Source organism: Apiotrichum porosum (genome assembly GCF_003942205.1).
Source record: "Apiotrichum porosum strain DSM 27194 chromosome Unknown scaffold_1, whole genome shotgun sequence".
NCBI classification, from domain to species: Eukaryota; Fungi; Basidiomycota; class Tremellomycetes; order Trichosporonales; family Trichosporonaceae; genus Apiotrichum; species Apiotrichum porosum.
Window position 1 is genome coordinate 2,768,601 of NW_021167108.1, and position 16,993 is coordinate 2,785,593.

Sequence of the window (16,993 nt, forward strand, 5' to 3'; positions counted from 1 at the left end):
CCGCGACCCCCATTTAAGATTTTGCACAGGAGGCGGCGTGCATTTCTGATTCCGCCCCTCTCCACCGCCGGCTGCAGGCTGCAGAAGTTGAATTTCAGCTGCTCCATCGCCATCGATCCTTCAGCAACAACACAGCCGCCGTCATGAGGAAGCAGCTCGACCCCCGTATCCCGGCTCTCATCGCCAATGGGGTCAAGACCAACCACCGTTCCTTCTTCGTCATGGTCGGCGACCGTGGACGCGACCAGGTGAGCCGATGGCACGTCCGGGTCCAGCTAACAAGTCCAGGTCGTCAACCTCCACTTCCTCCTCTCGCAGGCCCGTGTCTCTTCCCGTCCCAATGTCCTCTGGTGCTACAAGAAGGAGCTTGGCTTTACCACTCACCGCAAGAAGCGTGAGGCCAAGATCAAGCGTGACATTAAGCGTGGCATTCGCGAGGCCAACGAGCAGGACCCCTTTGAGCTCTTCATTGCCGTGACCGACATCCGCTACGCGTGAGCAACACACACGCACTCGCACCTGAGAGTTGTCCTGACACTGTGCAGCTACTACAAGGACTCGCCCAAGATTCTTGGTCAGACCTTTGGCATGGTTGTGCTCCAGGACTACGAGGCCATCACGCCCAACCTCCTCGCCCGTACCATTGAGACTGTCGAGGGTGGCGGTATTGTGGTGCTTCTCCTCAAGACCATGTCGAGCTTGAAGCAGCTGTACACCATGTCCATGGTGAGTTGTCTGCATCCTTGATGTGTAACTAACTCTTGTTTCCAGGACGTCCACAACCGCTACCGCACCGACGCCCACCAGTTCGTTCAGCCCCGCTTCAACGAACGTTTCATTCTCTCGCTCGGCTCAAACAACGACTGCCTCGTCCTCGACGACGAGCTCAACGTTCTTCCCCTCAGCAAGGGCAAGGATATTGGCCTGATCAAGGATGGAGAGGACGACCGCGGAAGGAAGAGGAAGGCGGAGGAGCTCAAGGAGATGAAGGAGAGCCTCGACACTGTGGAGATTGTGGGACCCTTGGCAAAGCTCGCCAAGACGGTGGACCAGGTGGGTTAACGCCCATCCGTTCTTTTGCTAACCCGTACAGGCCAAGGCTTTGCTCACTTTTGTGGAGGCCATCTCGGAGAAGACTTTGTCGTCGACTGTCACCCTCACCGCCGGCCGTGGTCGCGGAAAGTCGGCCGCTCTTGGTCTCGCTATCGGTGCCGCTCTTGCACATGACTACTCGAACATCTTTGTTACCTCGCCCGACCCCGAAAACTTGAAAACTCTGTTCGAGTTTGTGTTCAAGGCCCTTGACGCTCTTGGTTACGAGGAGCACGTCGACTATGACGTCGTGCAGTCCACCAACCCCGAGTTTAAGAAGGCGATTGTCCGTGTCAACATTTTCCGCGGCCACCGCCAGACTATCCAGTACATTTCGCCAGAGGACGCTCACGTTCTTGGCCAGGCCGAGCTTGTCATCATTGACGAGGCTGCCGCCATTCCCCTTCCCCTCGTCAAGAAGCTCATGGGCCCGTACCTCGTCTTCATGGCCTCGACCATCAACGGTTATGAGGGCACTGGTCGTTCGCTGTCGCTCAAGCTCATCCAGCAGCTGCGTGAGCAGACTCGCCCCACCGTCACCAAGGCCGAGCCCGCGTCCGCTTCGGCTGGTCCCTCAAAGGCTGGCTCTGGCGGCCGTGGTGGCTCGGGCCACGCCCGTTCGCTGCGCGAGATCAAGCTCGAGGAGCCTATCCGTTACTCGCCCGGTGACCAGGTGGAGAAGTGGCTCAACCACTTGCTCTGCCTGGACGCCACGGTCGTGTCCAAGGCCGCCCAGGGCTGCCCTCACCCTTCGCAGTGCGAGTTGTACTACGTCAACCGTGACACTCTCTTCTCGTACCACGCCGCATCTGAGGTCTTCCTTCAGCGCATGATGGCGCTGTACGTCGCGAGTCACTACAAGAACTCGCCCAACGACCTCCAGATGCTCTCGGACGCTCCTGCTCACCACCTGTTTGTGCTGCTGCCTCCTCTGAAGGAGGACGACACGTCGCTCCCGGATCCCCTTGTCGTCATTCAGGTCGCCCTCGAGGGTAACATTTCGCGCGACGCTATCATGAAGGAGCTCTCGCACTCCGGTACCCGCAGTGCCGGCGACATGATCCCCTGGGTCATTGCCCAGCAGTTCCAGGACAACGACTTTGCCCAGCTCTCTGGTGCTCGTGTTGTTCGTATCGCCACCCACCCAGACTATGCCCGTATGGGCTACGGTGCTCGTGCTCTTGAGGCCCTCAACTCGTTCTACTCGGGCGAGCTCACCGACCTGGACGCCGTCATGGAGGACCCCTCGGCTGCGTACACTGACAAGATTGCGTCTAACGCCACCCTTGCGGACGACACTATTGCCGTTCGCGATGTCGCCCGCATGCCTCCTCTCCTCCAGCGTCTCTCTGAGCGCAAGCCCGAGAACCTCGACTACCTTGGTGTCTCGTTTGGCCTCACCCCCGAGCTCCTCCGCTTCTGGAAGAAGGCCGGCTACTCGCCCCTCTACGCCTCGCAGAAGGAGAACGAGCTCACTGGCGAGCACACGTTTGTCTTCCTCCGTTCGTTGCTTAGCAACGTTGCCCAGTCCGAGGGTTGGCTCTCGGCCTTTTCGCAGGACTTCCGTCACCGTTACATGAGCCTCCTCTCGTACGACGCGTTCAAGAAGTTCCCCGCCCAGGTCGCCCTGAGCGTCATTGACGCTGCCGGCCGCAAGGCCGAGGAGGCCAAGCTGGTCACTGCCGACGAGCTCAACTCGCTCATCTCGCCCTTTGACATGAAGCGTCTCGAGTCGTACGCCGACAGCATGGTCGACTACCACGTCGTCCTCGACCTTGTCCCCACCCTTGCCGAACTCTACTTCGCCAAGCGTCTCGGCGGCGAGTTTGGCCTCAGCGCCGCTCAGCAGGCCATCCTCCTCGCCCTGGGCCTGCAGCGCAAGCCCATCGAGGCCCTCGAGACCGAGCTCGGTGCCCCTTCCCACCAGGTCCTTGCCCTCTTTGGCAAGCTCGTCCGCCGCGCCACCAAGCACCTCCAGGACATCCAGAAGGAGGCTATTGGCGCCGACCTGCCCGCCGAGGCGCCCATTGTCGCCCTCAAGCCCGCGGCTACCACCGTGGCAGAGGACATTGCCGAGGCCGCCACGGAAGAGAAGGGCCGTAACCGCCTCGCACAGCGCGAGCTCCTCGACTCGCTGGACATGGCCGAGTTTGCCATTGACGCCGGTGCCGACTTCACCTCGGCTGAGAAGCAGGTCCAGGCCATTGCCAAGGCTACACCCGAGCAGCGTTCGCGCCTCTCGACCACTGTCAGCGTCAAGGGCAGCGCCACGGCTGACGCTGCCGCTGCTGCTCCGGAGAAGAAGGAGAAGCGCAAGGAGAATGGCGGCGGCGGCGGTGCCGCCAACAAGCGGAAAAAGGCCAAGCGCGATTAAGCAACAAAACTCTGCGCCTCTGTGCTCTGTGGTCGCGAGCCACGCCAGCCGGGGGCCAGTAGAGACATATCGTGGGCTAGCATATACAAGTAGACTCTACATTTTCCTTATTCCTTCCTGTATGCATGGCGCGTTGGTGCGCGCGTTTCTAAGCCAACACGGAGAGCTGTGAGGCGTTCCGTAGCGAGCATGTCTGCCCAAATGATTGTTTTGGCCGAAAGCCCGGCATCGGCTGCCGGGCGCGAGCGCAGCGCCGACCTGTTCAGTGCTGCGGCCGCTTTGGCAAGTTTGGGACTGGGGTTGGTGCCGTGTGAGGCGTGCCACTCCTCGATGAGGTGCAGGCCTCGCGCGAGAGACGGAGCGGGCTCCGTGAGGAGGTTTGGGTGTGTGGCGGACACGAAAAGGATAATGTCGAGGAGCATGGAGAGGACGACGGCGCGGAGGGGGACGTTGACGCATGTCGGTGCCAAGGAGAGTCCGAGGAGGCGGTCCCATTCGGGCCAGATGCGGCGGAAATACGAGAGGAGCGCATCGTGGGCATGCGCGGCGGCCGTGGGCGGCATTCCGGCCTCTTTCGGGGTCAGACCGTACGGCGTGGGTTCGTACATGGCCAAAATGGCGAGACGCATCACGATAAACGCCGCAGATGACAAGTGTGCGCCGTCATTACTGGGGTCATGGACGGCAAGAAGGTCGGCAGAGGCAAAGAGGGCGAGACTGGTCGACCGCGCGAAGACCGGGTACAACGTCACCAGGTTGTGGCGTGATGGACCCATACGCACATCCAGTGACGCATAGAGAATGTGCGACGCCGTTTCGAGCTGGTTCACAGCCGCTCCTTTAGGGAGAGTCAAAAGGACGCGACCCAAGGTACCCTTGGACTCCATCTCGGCCCGAACAACAACCTCTGCTGCACTGTTGAGCAGGCCCATGGTGACCTCGGGGTTACCGTGGACAGAGGTAATGGTCGGGTGCGTTCGGAAGAGGACAGATGCGCAACCTGGCGAAGCCTCCACCAGAACATTAAGACGAGCTTCCTGGACGTTTGAATCGGTGTTGCGAGCCAAGAACGCCAAGAGGCTGTTCAAAGTCGTTGGTGTTACGGGCGCACCGTTGGTTGCCTCGCCACAAGCCTCGAAGATTACAGACTCGATGGTGTTTGGGGTTTGATGTTGACGGGCAATCCGGACAGACAACGGGACGAGCGCAGTGATCTGGTCAAGATTGACAGAGAAGCGAGAAAGTGCAAAGTGGAGAAAGGTCGAGATCTGGTGGAAAAGCGGAACCGCTGTTGACGACGGACACAGCTTGAGCATGGCGCGACTCGTCTGAAGCACGGGGTTCGGGTCAAAGTCGGCCGGCGAGTACGACTCGCTCGCTTGCTTGGCCAGCTTGGTCAGGAAAGATCCAAATTCTGATGGGTTAGCACCTGCAAAAAAGCTTCGCACCCACCGATAGAGCTCTCCTCTGACAGCTCATGTTCCAGAGTCTTGGTAAGGTTGCTGAGCGATTTCATAACAAGACCAATCTTTTGTCTTCCCCAACGCAAAAGTTCGTGGCTGAAAGTCAGCTACAGATGCGAGAAGAGTTCGCAACTCACAGATCAAGGATCACTTGGTCGAGCCACACATTGCGCGCCTTGCCCTTTGCGACGTCGTCACGGTTGGCAATTTGCATTGCACGACCAATGGCGTCGGGGGCACGCTGCGAGTCGTTCTGCTCGCCGTCCATGTAGAGGACCTGGAGGAAGAGACCGGCCTTGCCAAACTCGGACATGGACTCTTGCAGGAACACACGGCCAGTGTCGACAACAGCGGGATCACCATCTGGCGACGTGCTCTCCTCCATGATAATGTCGGCGATGGACACGAAGAGTCGCGGTAGCACACGTGTGAAGCGGTCTTTGCCCATGTGAGACTGGGCAATCTGGAGGATTTGGAGGGCCAGAACACGGTTCTCGGCGCACTTTTCGTCGGCAGCGTACTGCGCCAAAACCTGGAGAGTGGATAAGGCGGCCAGCTCGAGAGGTTCCACGTGGTGCTTGAAGAAGACGACCATTAAAATGTCGAGAATGTGGCGCTGGATGACAAAGTTGTGCTTGAGCAAGACATTGGCGTAGTTGATGACCACGGGAACGAACAAGCTTCCAACCAGAGTCGAGCGTTGGCCCTGCACTGGAATGCTACTCTCAGACCTTTCCTTTTCCCTGTTTCCGCCTTCCTTGATGACCACTCGCGCGGTCGAGTCAAGCATGGTTTTGAGTGCTGGGAGGAGAATGTCCGTGATAGTGTTGCTCGGGTCTGGCCAGGGCAAAGTGGCAGCGGCAGAGACGTGCCGCTGGAACCGTTGCAATATCATCCAGTCACAGTCCACACCAGCAGCGAGCATGTTGAGACCCAATGCGAGAATCGACGCGCGATTTGCCCGTGCGTCTGACAGCGCATCCAGGGCCTGTTGGGAGTCGACATTGACCAACTGCTCAATGCTGGTGACTTGTTCTGTGACAAGCTCCTCGAGAATGTGCCATCCGATAATGGGCCAGGTTGGCACATATGATCGGAGCCTCATCAGCCTGGCCAAGAACTTGAGGCGCTGCTCGTCACTGCACGAGACAATGTACTCCTCAAAGCAAAGGGACATGGCGCGTAGTTGAGTGGGGAGAAGAGCGTTCCAAATAACCATGGTCTCCGGGGTTGGGTCACTGGGTTGCAGTGCACTCCTGAAAAGTAGCATGATAAGGTGGACCGCCGAACGACGCCATCCATTGACCTCGTAGGTGACACGGTTGTCGGCCAGTTCGAGGGCGAATGTCAAGAGACGCTCACGAGTGATAGCCGGCTCAACATCAATGCTGGCCGTGACGAGGTTCTTTATCGGGATGGGGTTGATGGTCATCAACTTGAGGAAGACGCGAGCGCGACTCTGGCGGTGCACGGTTCGAGAGTACAATGGCCAGATGACCGCATATAGGACATCGCCCATGTCATTCTTGTGGAGGAACCCGTCGGGATTTTCGGCACCTGGAGAGCGGACAAAGAGGATCCACAAAAAGTCGAGCACCATTTCGGCTGGGAACTGTGGGTTTTGCAAGATTCCAGCAGCCGCTCGGACAGCATCGGCGCTGAGAGGTAGGAGAATAATCTTGGCGAGTGTAGCCGACTGTTTCCTCCTCGACTGCGGCGGGAGCGTCTTGACAATGTCGCCACCAGAGTGCAAGCTGGTCATGGCCACGTAGTCTGAAACTGCTCCATATGCCTTGAGGATCCCAAGCATACTCGTGCGGATAACCTGAATAAACTCCTGTGACGGTGGTTCCTGTCGACGTCCCACGATCTTGGCGAGAGCCTCAAATGTCCTGTTGGACAAGGACGCGAGTTCGTCTCCATCGACAGGGGCCACATTGGTGTCTATGGCAACAACCAGGTCAAATAGAACCTCGTCTTGCGCACCGCCTGCCAACGCTGTATCGACAGTGCTCTTGATGATAGACCAGGGGACGTCCACACCCGAGGTCGCCAAAACGCGGAGCCAGCGGGAAACACGGTGCCAGCCCGCTGGTCCATCCGCATTGGTTAACAATGCGAGCTCCCAGAGATCCATAGATTCCGAATCTCCGTTGGTGTTTGCGTAACGCAACAGGCGGGGTAGCGACTTGTAGGCCGTGTCCTGAGACGTCAGCAATGGCTGCGACTTGCAGCATTGAACTCACATTGTGTGCAATTCCTCCCAGGTCTTCGAGCCATGCCGTGAGAAGATCCAGCGACGCCTCGAACATGACCTCAGCATCAACAAACGAAGTGATGCGTTCCAGGGCAATTCCAGCCATCTGGGAGGCAGCACCCTCGCCCTTTGCTAGTTCGACAACTTCGTAGCGGTTGTCGATCATCTTGCTCCGCTCGTACGCCAAGCTGGCGTACGCGTCTGGGTCCTGTCGGTACAGAGCCTCGAGCCAAGGACGAGCGTAGCGCTGCCGCAACCGTCTTCTGTCCTCCTTGTAGGACGCGACAGCTGTGGTGCCCTTTGCTGCCGAGCTGGGGGTGTGGCGCACGCCGGGGGGTCGCTTGCTCTTGCTCGCAAAGTTCTTGACAATAAAGTGCAGCACATCGTCCTCGACCATGATCCAGGACATGACGGCAGCGCCCAATCTCTCCATCGCGTAAGGTGAACACATGGAACTGGGCCATGCGCGGTTGAACAGCAGCGACAAGGCCTGCTCGTTGGCGGTAAGGTCAATGTCGTCGAGTAGCTGTTCGATGACGAGCACGAGAAGCTCCACTGCTGGCGACGAGTCCATTAATAATGGCAGGGCAAATCCGACGTTGAGATCCGTATTGTGGATATCGGCACATCCAACAACAAGACAGTGGGATACCGAACACAGCCCAAAGTGTTTCATTTGTTCAATGAGAATAGAGGCCGCAAGATCGTCACGGACACTGAGGTCGGAGGCCAGCACCTGGCGGATTGTTTCCATTGTGAGCTCTTCGTATGCTTGACTTGGAGGGTCAGCAGGAACAAACGAATCGGAAGGGTTTGGGCTCGGCGGGGCCGAATGAACGGTCAAGAGTCTTGGTGGAGACGGAGGAGCAGGAGGTCGCTCGAATGCAGGGTCGGGAGGAGCTCTCAAAAGCGCAGAACAGAACTGCAAGTAGCGCGGGCGCCACAAAAGGTGCCAGTTATCGAGAGGCTCATTGGCAACCTGGGCATAGTCGACCAAGGCCGGCGAGAAAGGGTGGTCCTTCTCGAGGACTTTTTCGTACTCGAGCAGCAATTCCGACATGCCGGCGAGGTCAATCTCTCCAGTGTCGTCTGCAAGGCGCAGTGTACCTGCACTGACACCGTTGATGCAAATCTCACGCTGATTCCAGAGGTTGGCGTAGAGCAGAGCGATTTCGTCAAATGACATGTCGGCCAGCTCCTCTGGGTCGCGATATAGCCTGCCCTTGGCCTTTTGGAACGACTTGAGCGCCTCTGCGGACGTTGTTGTGAAGGGATCGCGGCGTCTTTCACTGCCTTCCTTGACCGTTCGGTTGACAAAGGTATCACGGCCTGGACGACAAGTCGAAGCATTCGTCTCACTCATGGTATGAGCGCACTTGGGGTGGAAGAAACGTTGACATGGTCCCATACAGGCGTAAGCCTGTGATGTTGCTCCCCAAAGCGGCTCACGGCACTCGGCGCACAATGTCAGGGTGAACAAATTGACGAGCTTGAGAATGTGAAGGCCAGCCTTGCGCTGGGTTGCGTCGGTTGATCGTCCTCGAGGGTCAAGAACCTTTTCGTCAAGGCGGGGGACAGCAAGTGAGAACCGGACATGCACTTTCTCTACTGTGGCCGCTTCGCCAGGCCCAGACTTTAGGACAACGTTGTCATACTCGAAGACTTCGTCACCAAGAAGACGCAGGCAGGAGAGATGCTTCACGCCGTTACAGAGCGTACACCGCACGCTGAATCCAGCGCAGGGTTGTTGGCAGCTGATACAGTAGTCGGTCGACGAGTCGGCCTGCCATGGGATGTAATAGTGGTTTTCGGTGTCATCCTCAGCCAGAGTACGCTCCAGACCTGATTCCCACTTGGCAAGGTGTGCCTGATACGTTGCTAGGGCCGGACGGCGAGCAATGACATTGTGTCCAACTGCCTGGGGGAAGAATGTGGCCAAAAAGTCCATGCCTCGGCGTCGTGTTGAAGGAGGGCCATGGGCAACAATCTCGAGCAGATCCTGACCAGCATCAGGTTTGGCCGTGAGGATGAGAGATGTTAGGCGATGGACACCGTGGATAGTCATGAGGTTGGCGGTTGTCAGGTCGATTGTTGACGTGAGAGCAACCAGCAAGCGCGGAACAAGAGCTGCAATGCGCAGTGCGGGCTCAGTGATCATGCCAGCTGTGGAATGTGTCGAGAGAATGCCGGATATCTTGTGACGGGATGGAAAGGTAGCTGAAACGGGCGAGAAACGCATCCAACCTGGGTGCTGCTTTTCTGGTGTTGACTTGACATCACCGGGAGCCACAGAAAAGGCAAATGTAGGAATCGCAGGCGATATAGGATCTGAAGTTGCGGGCGATATTGGTGACGAAAATGGGTCTCGCATTAATTAGCTCGTTGGCCTGGTGTAGAGACTTACCATTCCACTCAACCGATTCTGATTCTTGATATCCATCTCCCCGTTCTGCCGCGAGTCGTCTAAGCAGCTCGGACAATCTGCCTTCTAGCCACTTGCATATACGCTCACGCATGACGTCTCCCATTGTGTAAAGCGCGAGAATGCCAGCGTCCATCATTTCGAGCTTGACCTTCAGGTCGCCTTTGTGATACAGCAACGCCGCAACATCCAGGCACATGGAGTGAAGAGCGTAGGGAGGTCGAAGTGGACCAAAGCGATGAATAAGGTAGATGCAGTCGGTGGTGATAAGGGAGCAAACCAGTTCACTGAGTCGGTTGAGAAGTGTTGGTCCAGAGACGGTGGGACCCAAAGTGATGTCTTCATCTTTGGTGAGGCCCTTTCCCATCGGACCAGCGACGGTGGACAGCCTTCCCATTCTCTTCTTCTTGGACGACGCTCTTGCTGCTTCTGCCGCTTCAATCTGCGATGCGCCAAAGAGGTCCAGGCCCTGCCTCTCAGCGAGGTTGAGCAGGTCACGCATCTGTTCCAACATGTCGTATGTTGCGTCCGTATCCCAATCGTCCTCGTTCAGGATAAGGTCTTCATCAAGAGGTTCACCGTTCAACCCATTAACTGAAGGGCCAGGATTGCCAACTCGAGTCGCAGCCACAACCGCCTCGCCCAGCTGTGCGACACGGCGCTTGGCCTTGGCGCGAGTGCCGGTGGCGAGCCTGGCGGCAATCACAGCGCGGTCGAGGATGTCTGGGCCGCGTCGTCGATTCTCTAGGCGTTCGAGGAGATGTGCAAGAAGTTTTTGGGTCTCGTACAGCCCACGGTTGTTGGTAAGTGCCGCAGCTTGAAACCTGCGCCCAGAAAGTGTCGCCCGTCGCAGCAGCTTGGGTTTGGGGGTAGTCTCAACTGATTCCCCATACCCGTGGCTTGCAGAGGTCGATGCCGATGTGGCCGATATATTTCGATCAATGGCATGGAATCCCGGGACAGTGATGGAGACGTGGTTATTGTGGGGGGAAGGAGGACGAGAGTCGTGAGGATTAGGGAGTAGTGTTTCGATTTGTGGGAGCTGGCGAGGTGTTGGGCGGGCTCCTGGCCGGACACCCAGGGCGGTACGGGCGTCGACATTCGCCTTGCTGTCCATTTTTGAGGACTACAAGAGAATGTCAGCCGTGTTGCCGTTTGTGTGGTGGGATGGGTAGTGGGATGATGTTTTGGGTGAAGGTGACGTTTTGCTGTGCATGCACGCGCTGGTCACTTGCATCACTTGGCAGACAGGATCCACCTCCACCGGGCCAGGCCGAACGCGCAGTGAGTGATGATAGTGGGAAATACACATCATTTCAAGCCCGCTCGGCCCTCTGCGGTGACGTGAGGGCCCGCATCATGGACGACCGACGACAGCAATCTCGTGCATACCTTGTCTGTACATATACCAAACCATCTCTACACCATGGCAGGGCCATCTCGCGGCCCAGACACACTCTCAGCTCCTCAGTGGCGACAGTTTACATTCTTTGAGGCCGAGAGCGTAAAGGATTCCGAGGACCTCGCGTCATCACCGCGTTCTCTCCGAGACCTCCCACCGCCTATCGTTGTGACACCGACTTCGCCTGGGTCGCCGCTCGCCCCGTCCGTCATCGTCTCATCCGGAAACAGCATCACCATCCTCGACCGGCACTTGGCCTCTGAGCGTATCTTTACAGCATGGGAAGGCTCTGGCCGTTCAACAGCGCTGGTGGAAGCCGCTGGCCTGCTGTTAGCCATTGGTGAGGACGAGGGAACCAGGCAACCCGTCCTCAAAGTCTGGGACTTGACTCGCGAGGAGAAGAAGAAGGCGGGAGGTGGACCAGTTCTCATGCGCAACGTCCGCATCCAACATTCGTCGGGACGACCCCATCCTGTAGGTACAATACGTCACACCGCGCGTTGCTGACAGTGCTGCAGGTGTCCGCAGTGGCATTGACCACCAACCTCTCCCACATGGCAATCGGCTTGGGTGACGGCACGGTCCTCCTCTACCGCCATCTCTTACAATCCCTCACCACTTCACCAACGGCTCTTACCTCCCTTCCAAAAGCCCGTGTGATCCTGGAGGCCAATGAGCGTGCACCCGAAGCCATTACCGGCCTAGGCTTCCGCGAAGGGCCTGTTGCTGCCGACAAGACGGCGACGACAGCCACTGCCCTGTTCATTGTCACCACCAACCGTGTCCTCTCGGCCCCAGTCTCGGCCAAGGGTGGAGAAGCCCGTGTGCTCGATGACACTGGGTCGGGTCTTGGATGTGCCACGATGGACTGGGACCGCAAGGAGCTGATCGTCGCTCGCGACGAAGCCATTTACCTCTACTCGCCAGATGGCCGTGGTGCGTGCTACGCGTACGAGGGACCAAAGTTGTTTGTCTCGGTGTTCAAACACAATCTCGTCATCGTATCGCCGCCCATCCACCCCGCGGGTGCGTCGGCTGCTCGCCGCCAGGCCCGCGCCGGTGAACCGTCAGACATGGCCAAGATGACGGTGTTCGACCTGCAAAACAAGTTTGTCGCCTACACGTCCGTGTTCCGCAACGGTATCAAGGCACTCTTTGGCCAGTGGGGTGGTATCTATGTGTTTGAAGGCAATGGCGACCTCTCGAGGTTGGAAGAGCACGCCACCTCTGCCAAGCTAGAAGTCTTGTACAAGCGCAACCTCTACAACCTCGCCCTCGACCTTGCCCGCTCTCAAGGTGTTGCAGACGCAGGCATTGCCGACATTCATCGCCTTTATGGTGACTATCTCTATGGCAAGGGTGACTTTGATGGCGCCATGAGCCAGTTTGTGCGGACTTTGGGTTTCGTGCAGCCAAGTTACGTGATCCGCAAGGTTGGTTGACTCCGCAGCTTCAAGGTCGCTAACCAGCAGTTCCTCGACGCACAGCGCATCAACAACCTCACGACCTACTTGCAAGAGCTGCATGAACAAGGTCTTGCTAACCCTGACCACACGACGCTGTTGCTAAACTGCTACACCAAGACGTCGGATCGCGCACGCCTCGACTCGTTTATCAAGACAGAGGCGCGACGCTCCGAGTCGAGTGGTATTGATGCCCTTCCCTTTGACCTCGAAACCGCCATTCGCGTCTGTCGGCAAGCTGGCTTCTTTGAGCACGCCACATACCTTGCCAGAAAGTACGGCAAGCATGAGGAGTATCTCCGCATCCAGATTGAGGACGCCGAAGAGTACAAGGACGCTCTCAAGTACCTGCGCTCGCTTGGACACGAGGCGTGTGAAGAGAACCTTGTCCGCTACGGCCGCAGTCTCTTGCAACATGAACCCCAGGCGACCACCGACCTGCTCATCGACCTTTGCAGCGGAAACTTGGGGAGGAAGTCGCTTGAGCATGACCACATGCACCCATCAGATGGCAGGACGAATGGGTCTGGACCGGCCATGCTGTCATATCTGGGTGTGAATCGCTTATTTGGCAGCGAGGGCCTGACATCACCGTCGCCCCAGGCCAACGGCACATCGACGACTCCTGCTGGCGTTAGTGGTGCGGAGACGCCCGTTCTCGACTCGCCACTCGAGGATGAACCCTCGTACATTCCTCCTTCGCCTCGCCAGTTCTTTGCCCACTTCGTCGACCACCAGAACCTGTTCATCCACTTTCTCGAGGACGTCGCCTTTGCCCTGTGGGGCCAAAAGATTGACTCTGCACCAGTTCAACGCAACCAGCCGGTGGCACTGCGCGATGTCAGTGCTACAGTCGCTCCCGACCCGGCCCTGGCGGACCAGCGCGCAGTGTGGAACACCCTCCTCGAGCTGTATCTCGCGTCCACCAGTGCGGATGATGACGACACCGCGACAGTGGCCCGTGGCAAGGCCCTTGCCCTTCTGGCTTCTGGCGACTCGATCCCTTACGACCCCATGCACGCTCTCGTGCTCTGCTCCATGGCTGACTTCACCGATGGTCTTGTGGGCCTGTGGGAGAGCATGGGCATGTACGAGGACGTTCTCCGCCACTGGATGGCACAAGACGAGACAGATGATGCGTCAGCTACCCTCACACGGCCATCGGACGAGGTCCTCCGCTACCTCGACCTGTACGGCCCGACCAACAGGAGCCTCTACCCGCTCGTTTTGCGCTACCTCACGTCGTCGAGTGCGATTCTCAAGCACCAGCAGGAAGCCCTCCCGCGCATCCTTCAGACGATCGACGAGGAGCGTATCATGCCTCCACTAAGCGTCGTGCAGCTCCTGAGTCGCAATGGCGTAGCTTCCGTGGGCACCGTGAAGGACTGGCTTCGCTCCAAGGTCGAGGAGACGCAGCAAGAGATCGAGGCGGACAAGACGCTCGTCCAGTCGTACCGCAGCGAGACGGCCACAAAGGAGAAGCAGATTGCCGAGCTCACCAACACGCGCCAGCCCGAGGTGTTCCAGGTCACACAGTGCGCCGCATGTGGTGGCCAGCTCGACCTCCCGGCCGTCCATTTCATGTGCAAGCACAGCTACCACCAGCGCTGTCTTTCAGACTCGGACCCCGAGTGTATCCTGTGTTCGCAGCAGCACGCCATGGTGCGCGAAATTCGCCGGAACCAGACTCGTCTGGCAGACCGCCACGACCTCTTCCTCGGCGAAGTGCACGATGCCGACGACGGGTTCGCTGTCGTCGCGGGCGCGTTCGGTCGCGGTTTGTTCCAGAAGGACGTTCCGACCGCTTAAGATAGGATATGTACATAGCATTTTGCATGAATAGGGCACGTCTAGTAATGGCTAGCTGGACCGGTTAGACTCTGGTTAAAGGATGACGCAACCCACCAAGTTCGCGATACCGCTCCTTGCGGTCCTCGTCGATGACCTCGAGCCGCTCCAGGATCGTCTTTGCCTCGGCGCGATGCTTGGTGACATCAGTTTCTGATGCTGATGCCAGACGAGCCGAGAGGAGGTGGTAATGGGCGAGAGCATTCATGCACCCTGATGAATCGTTAGCTGCATAAATGACCCAGTTGACGTACACTTTGAATCGGGCTCCTCCTTGTGCAGCTCTTGAATGGACTCGAGCTCGCGCGCAAGGACCTGTGGGGAAGGATCTACAGTCAGCCAGGCGCTTTCAGCTATTATTCACTGTGGCCAATGAGCCATCGGTGGTACAACCATCCAGACTGGTCTCCGGGATCGGTCCAGAGGGCCTGCGTTACGAGTTCAAACTCTGTCGGGTCAGCAAGGGCGCAGCAAGCGCCACCCACCTTGGTCCTTTTCGTCTGCCACCTCTTCTGGGGTAATTTCGGCCCAGCTCTTGCCAAGCAGCTTTGTCCGGTAATGCCATGCTGAAAAGTTGGAAAAGTTGGATTCAATCTTCTTGGACGTGTACTTGAGTTCGTCGGCGGGTGAGCGTGCAGGGGAGAAGGACGCAGGCAACGACTCGACGACATAACGACGGTATGACCACGCGTGGACTGCACTGTCAGCTGCGCGTCAAACAATATTTAGCTCACAGTTCCGTGCATCAGCGTCGAGGAGTTTCTCAACAATCATAAACTCGGTCTTCCAGAACTCGTTTCGCCATCCCTTGCTCTCGCCAGGACCAAGGGGTACGTTCTCGAGACACCACATACGGTGTGTCCAGATCCAGTACACCTTTGGGTGTACCCGGAGGTACGCCATTGTCATGCGAAGTTCACCTGTAAGCAGACCAACAATTTCTTCAGGGGTACTGGGTCGTTAGCGTTGCGACGAGGACAAGGTTAAAAGAACGCACGACTCGGGGAAGAGGCCACGCGTGAGGATGTTGCGACGGTAGTTCCAGATAGTATAGAACTCTGGGTTCAAGTCGAGCAGCTGGTTCGTCTTGCCGAGAGCTTCCACAGTGTATTCCTTTGCACGTTTCTAAGCCTGTCAGTTGGATTTATTTGGAGATTGCCGACTCACGCTGGCAAGGACATCGTCTTGCAACGCAACGTAAGCCTGAATCTTGCTCTGCTCCTTGATGCGTTTGGCCTCGGCAGCCTCGGGGGAGACGCGGGTACGCTTGACTCCGTGCTATGTTGGTAAGCACTTGCCACAGATTACACTACACCTACCATGTTCGGTGCCGGTGGGGTGAGTTGAAGAAGAAGAGGAAAGAGGGGTGACTTCAAGACAACACACAACCGCGCCAGCAGACGACCTCCACATCTCGGTGGCAATCATTACGTAAGCTATTTATTGACAGGAACATTGGACATTTGCCGCCCAACGGCCATCTCATTGTCGTCCTTTCTCCAACAACACGACATCATGGCCGAGTGAGTAGCTATGCTGAGGGCTGGGATAATCATCACTGACACCTGCAGATACTGGATCTCGAAAAAGCAGTACTGGTGCAAGTACTGTAACATCTTCGTCCGCGATGACGCGCCAGTGAGTTGGGGCAGACCTGGTCAACGCTAACTCCTTCCAGTCCAAGGCTCTCCATGAGGGCGGCGGCAAGCACCAGGGCAACAAGGAGCGCTTCATTCGTGACATTTACAAAACAGGTGTCCGCGATAAGCGTGCCAAAGAGGAGGAGGCGCGGACAATCGCTCAAATTGAAGCTGTAGGTGGCGCGCTCCCGGATGAGACATGCTCGCTAACTTGCAGGCCGCCAAAACATCGCACGCATCCAAGGATGGTGGCGAGTATGCCGGACGCCCTGTGGCTTCTCGACCCGCCGCTGCTGGTTCATCGTCACGGCCACCGCGCCCCAAGCCCGCTGGCGACAAGTGGGCCAACTATAGCTCTGCGGCGTCTCTCGGCTTTGACGATGAGGAGACCAAGTTGAGCAGCTTCGAGATTGAGCAGATGGTGCGAGGACGAGGGACGAACGTTGGCGAGTGGGAAGAAGTCAAGGAAGCGGCGCCTGCAATGACGTATACCGAGGACGGAGTGCCGGCTCTCGACCTCAAGCGCAAGGCCGAGGAAGAGGAGGACCACAATAACTTCAAGTTTCAGCACCGTGACAAGCGACCAGCCCACGACGTGTATGACGATGACGACTGGGATCCCAAGGCAGCGTTGGGTTCAATCAAGCTCAAGACCAAGGAGAAGAAGCTTGGAGAGGCTGCCCCGGAGTCTGAGCCTGCGGTGAAGAAGGAGGAGGCGACGGAGAAGGCTGGATTCAGCAAAGTCGGTTGGAGTGGCAAGCTGGACATGACTGAGGGCGACCCCGTCAAGGAGGAGCCCAAAGATGAGGGCGATGCTAAGCCAGCATTGGACGATGTGGCCGAGCCCACAGCCGAGTCCAAGGTCGTCGAGCCTGCGACCGAAATCAAGACCGAGGCCGCCGCTCCAGAAACCGTGGCCGCTGCTCCTGAACCTGCCCCGTCGTCTGGAGCTAGTATGTTCAAGAAGCGCCGCCCTCCTCCTTCAAGTCGTAAAAAGTAGACAACAACATCCCCAGCATTTCCGTGATAGTG

At 57.7% G+C, this 16,993-nt stretch overlaps 5 protein-coding genes across 5 annotated transcripts; 3 read left to right on the plus strand and 2 right to left on the minus strand.

The window, feature by feature from the left end:
• Nucleotides 1-143: 143 nt before the first annotated feature.
• Nucleotides 144-3,466, plus strand: EHS24_001009 (uncharacterized protein; the record flags this gene model as incomplete). The annotated part of the gene is made up of 5 exons (XM_028616815.1): nucleotides 144-248; nucleotides 289-494; nucleotides 546-726; nucleotides 772-1,053; nucleotides 1,094-3,466. 5 exons carry the CDS (start codon nucleotides 144-146, stop codon nucleotides 3,464-3,466), a joined length of 3,147 nt encoding a protein of 1,048 aa, XP_028480672.1.
• A 107-nt stretch (nucleotides 3,467-3,573) lies between these two features.
• On the minus strand, nucleotides 3,574-10,725 carry EHS24_001010 (uncharacterized protein; the record flags this gene model as incomplete). Its single annotated transcript, XM_028616816.1, has 7 exons — nucleotides 3,574-3,579; nucleotides 3,625-4,880; nucleotides 4,919-5,025; nucleotides 5,067-7,132; nucleotides 7,176-9,514; nucleotides 9,591-9,635; nucleotides 9,699-10,725. The coding sequence occupies 7 exons, from the start codon at nucleotides 10,723-10,725 to the stop codon at nucleotides 3,574-3,576; spliced, it is 6,846 nt and encodes a 2,281-aa protein (XP_028480673.1).
• Nucleotides 10,726-11,034: 309 nt separating this feature from the next.
• Nucleotides 11,035-14,282, plus strand: EHS24_001011 (uncharacterized protein; the record flags this gene model as incomplete). Its single annotated transcript, XM_028616817.1, has 3 exons — nucleotides 11,035-11,484; nucleotides 11,529-12,443; nucleotides 12,498-14,282. 3 exons carry the CDS (start codon nucleotides 11,035-11,037, stop codon nucleotides 14,280-14,282), a joined length of 3,150 nt encoding a protein of 1,049 aa, XP_028480674.1.
• A 41-nt stretch (nucleotides 14,283-14,323) lies between these two features.
• BET4 (Rab geranylgeranyltransferase) lies at nucleotides 14,324-15,643 on the minus strand (the record flags this gene model as incomplete). The annotated part of the gene is made up of 9 exons (XM_028616818.1): nucleotides 14,324-14,337; nucleotides 14,379-14,534; nucleotides 14,576-14,650; nucleotides 14,686-14,769; nucleotides 14,807-15,016; nucleotides 15,056-15,273; nucleotides 15,319-15,446; nucleotides 15,489-15,599; nucleotides 15,641-15,643. 9 exons carry the CDS (start codon nucleotides 15,641-15,643, stop codon nucleotides 14,324-14,326), a joined length of 999 nt encoding a protein of 332 aa, XP_028480675.1.
• Nucleotides 15,644-15,836: 193 nt separating this feature from the next.
• Nucleotides 15,837-16,961, plus strand: EHS24_001013 (uncharacterized protein; the record flags this gene model as incomplete). Its single annotated transcript, XM_028616819.1, has 4 exons — nucleotides 15,837-15,844; nucleotides 15,893-15,959; nucleotides 16,000-16,134; nucleotides 16,179-16,961. The coding sequence occupies 4 exons, from the start codon at nucleotides 15,837-15,839 to the stop codon at nucleotides 16,959-16,961; spliced, it is 993 nt and encodes a 330-aa protein (XP_028480676.1).
• Nucleotides 16,962-16,993: the final 32 nt, after the last annotated feature.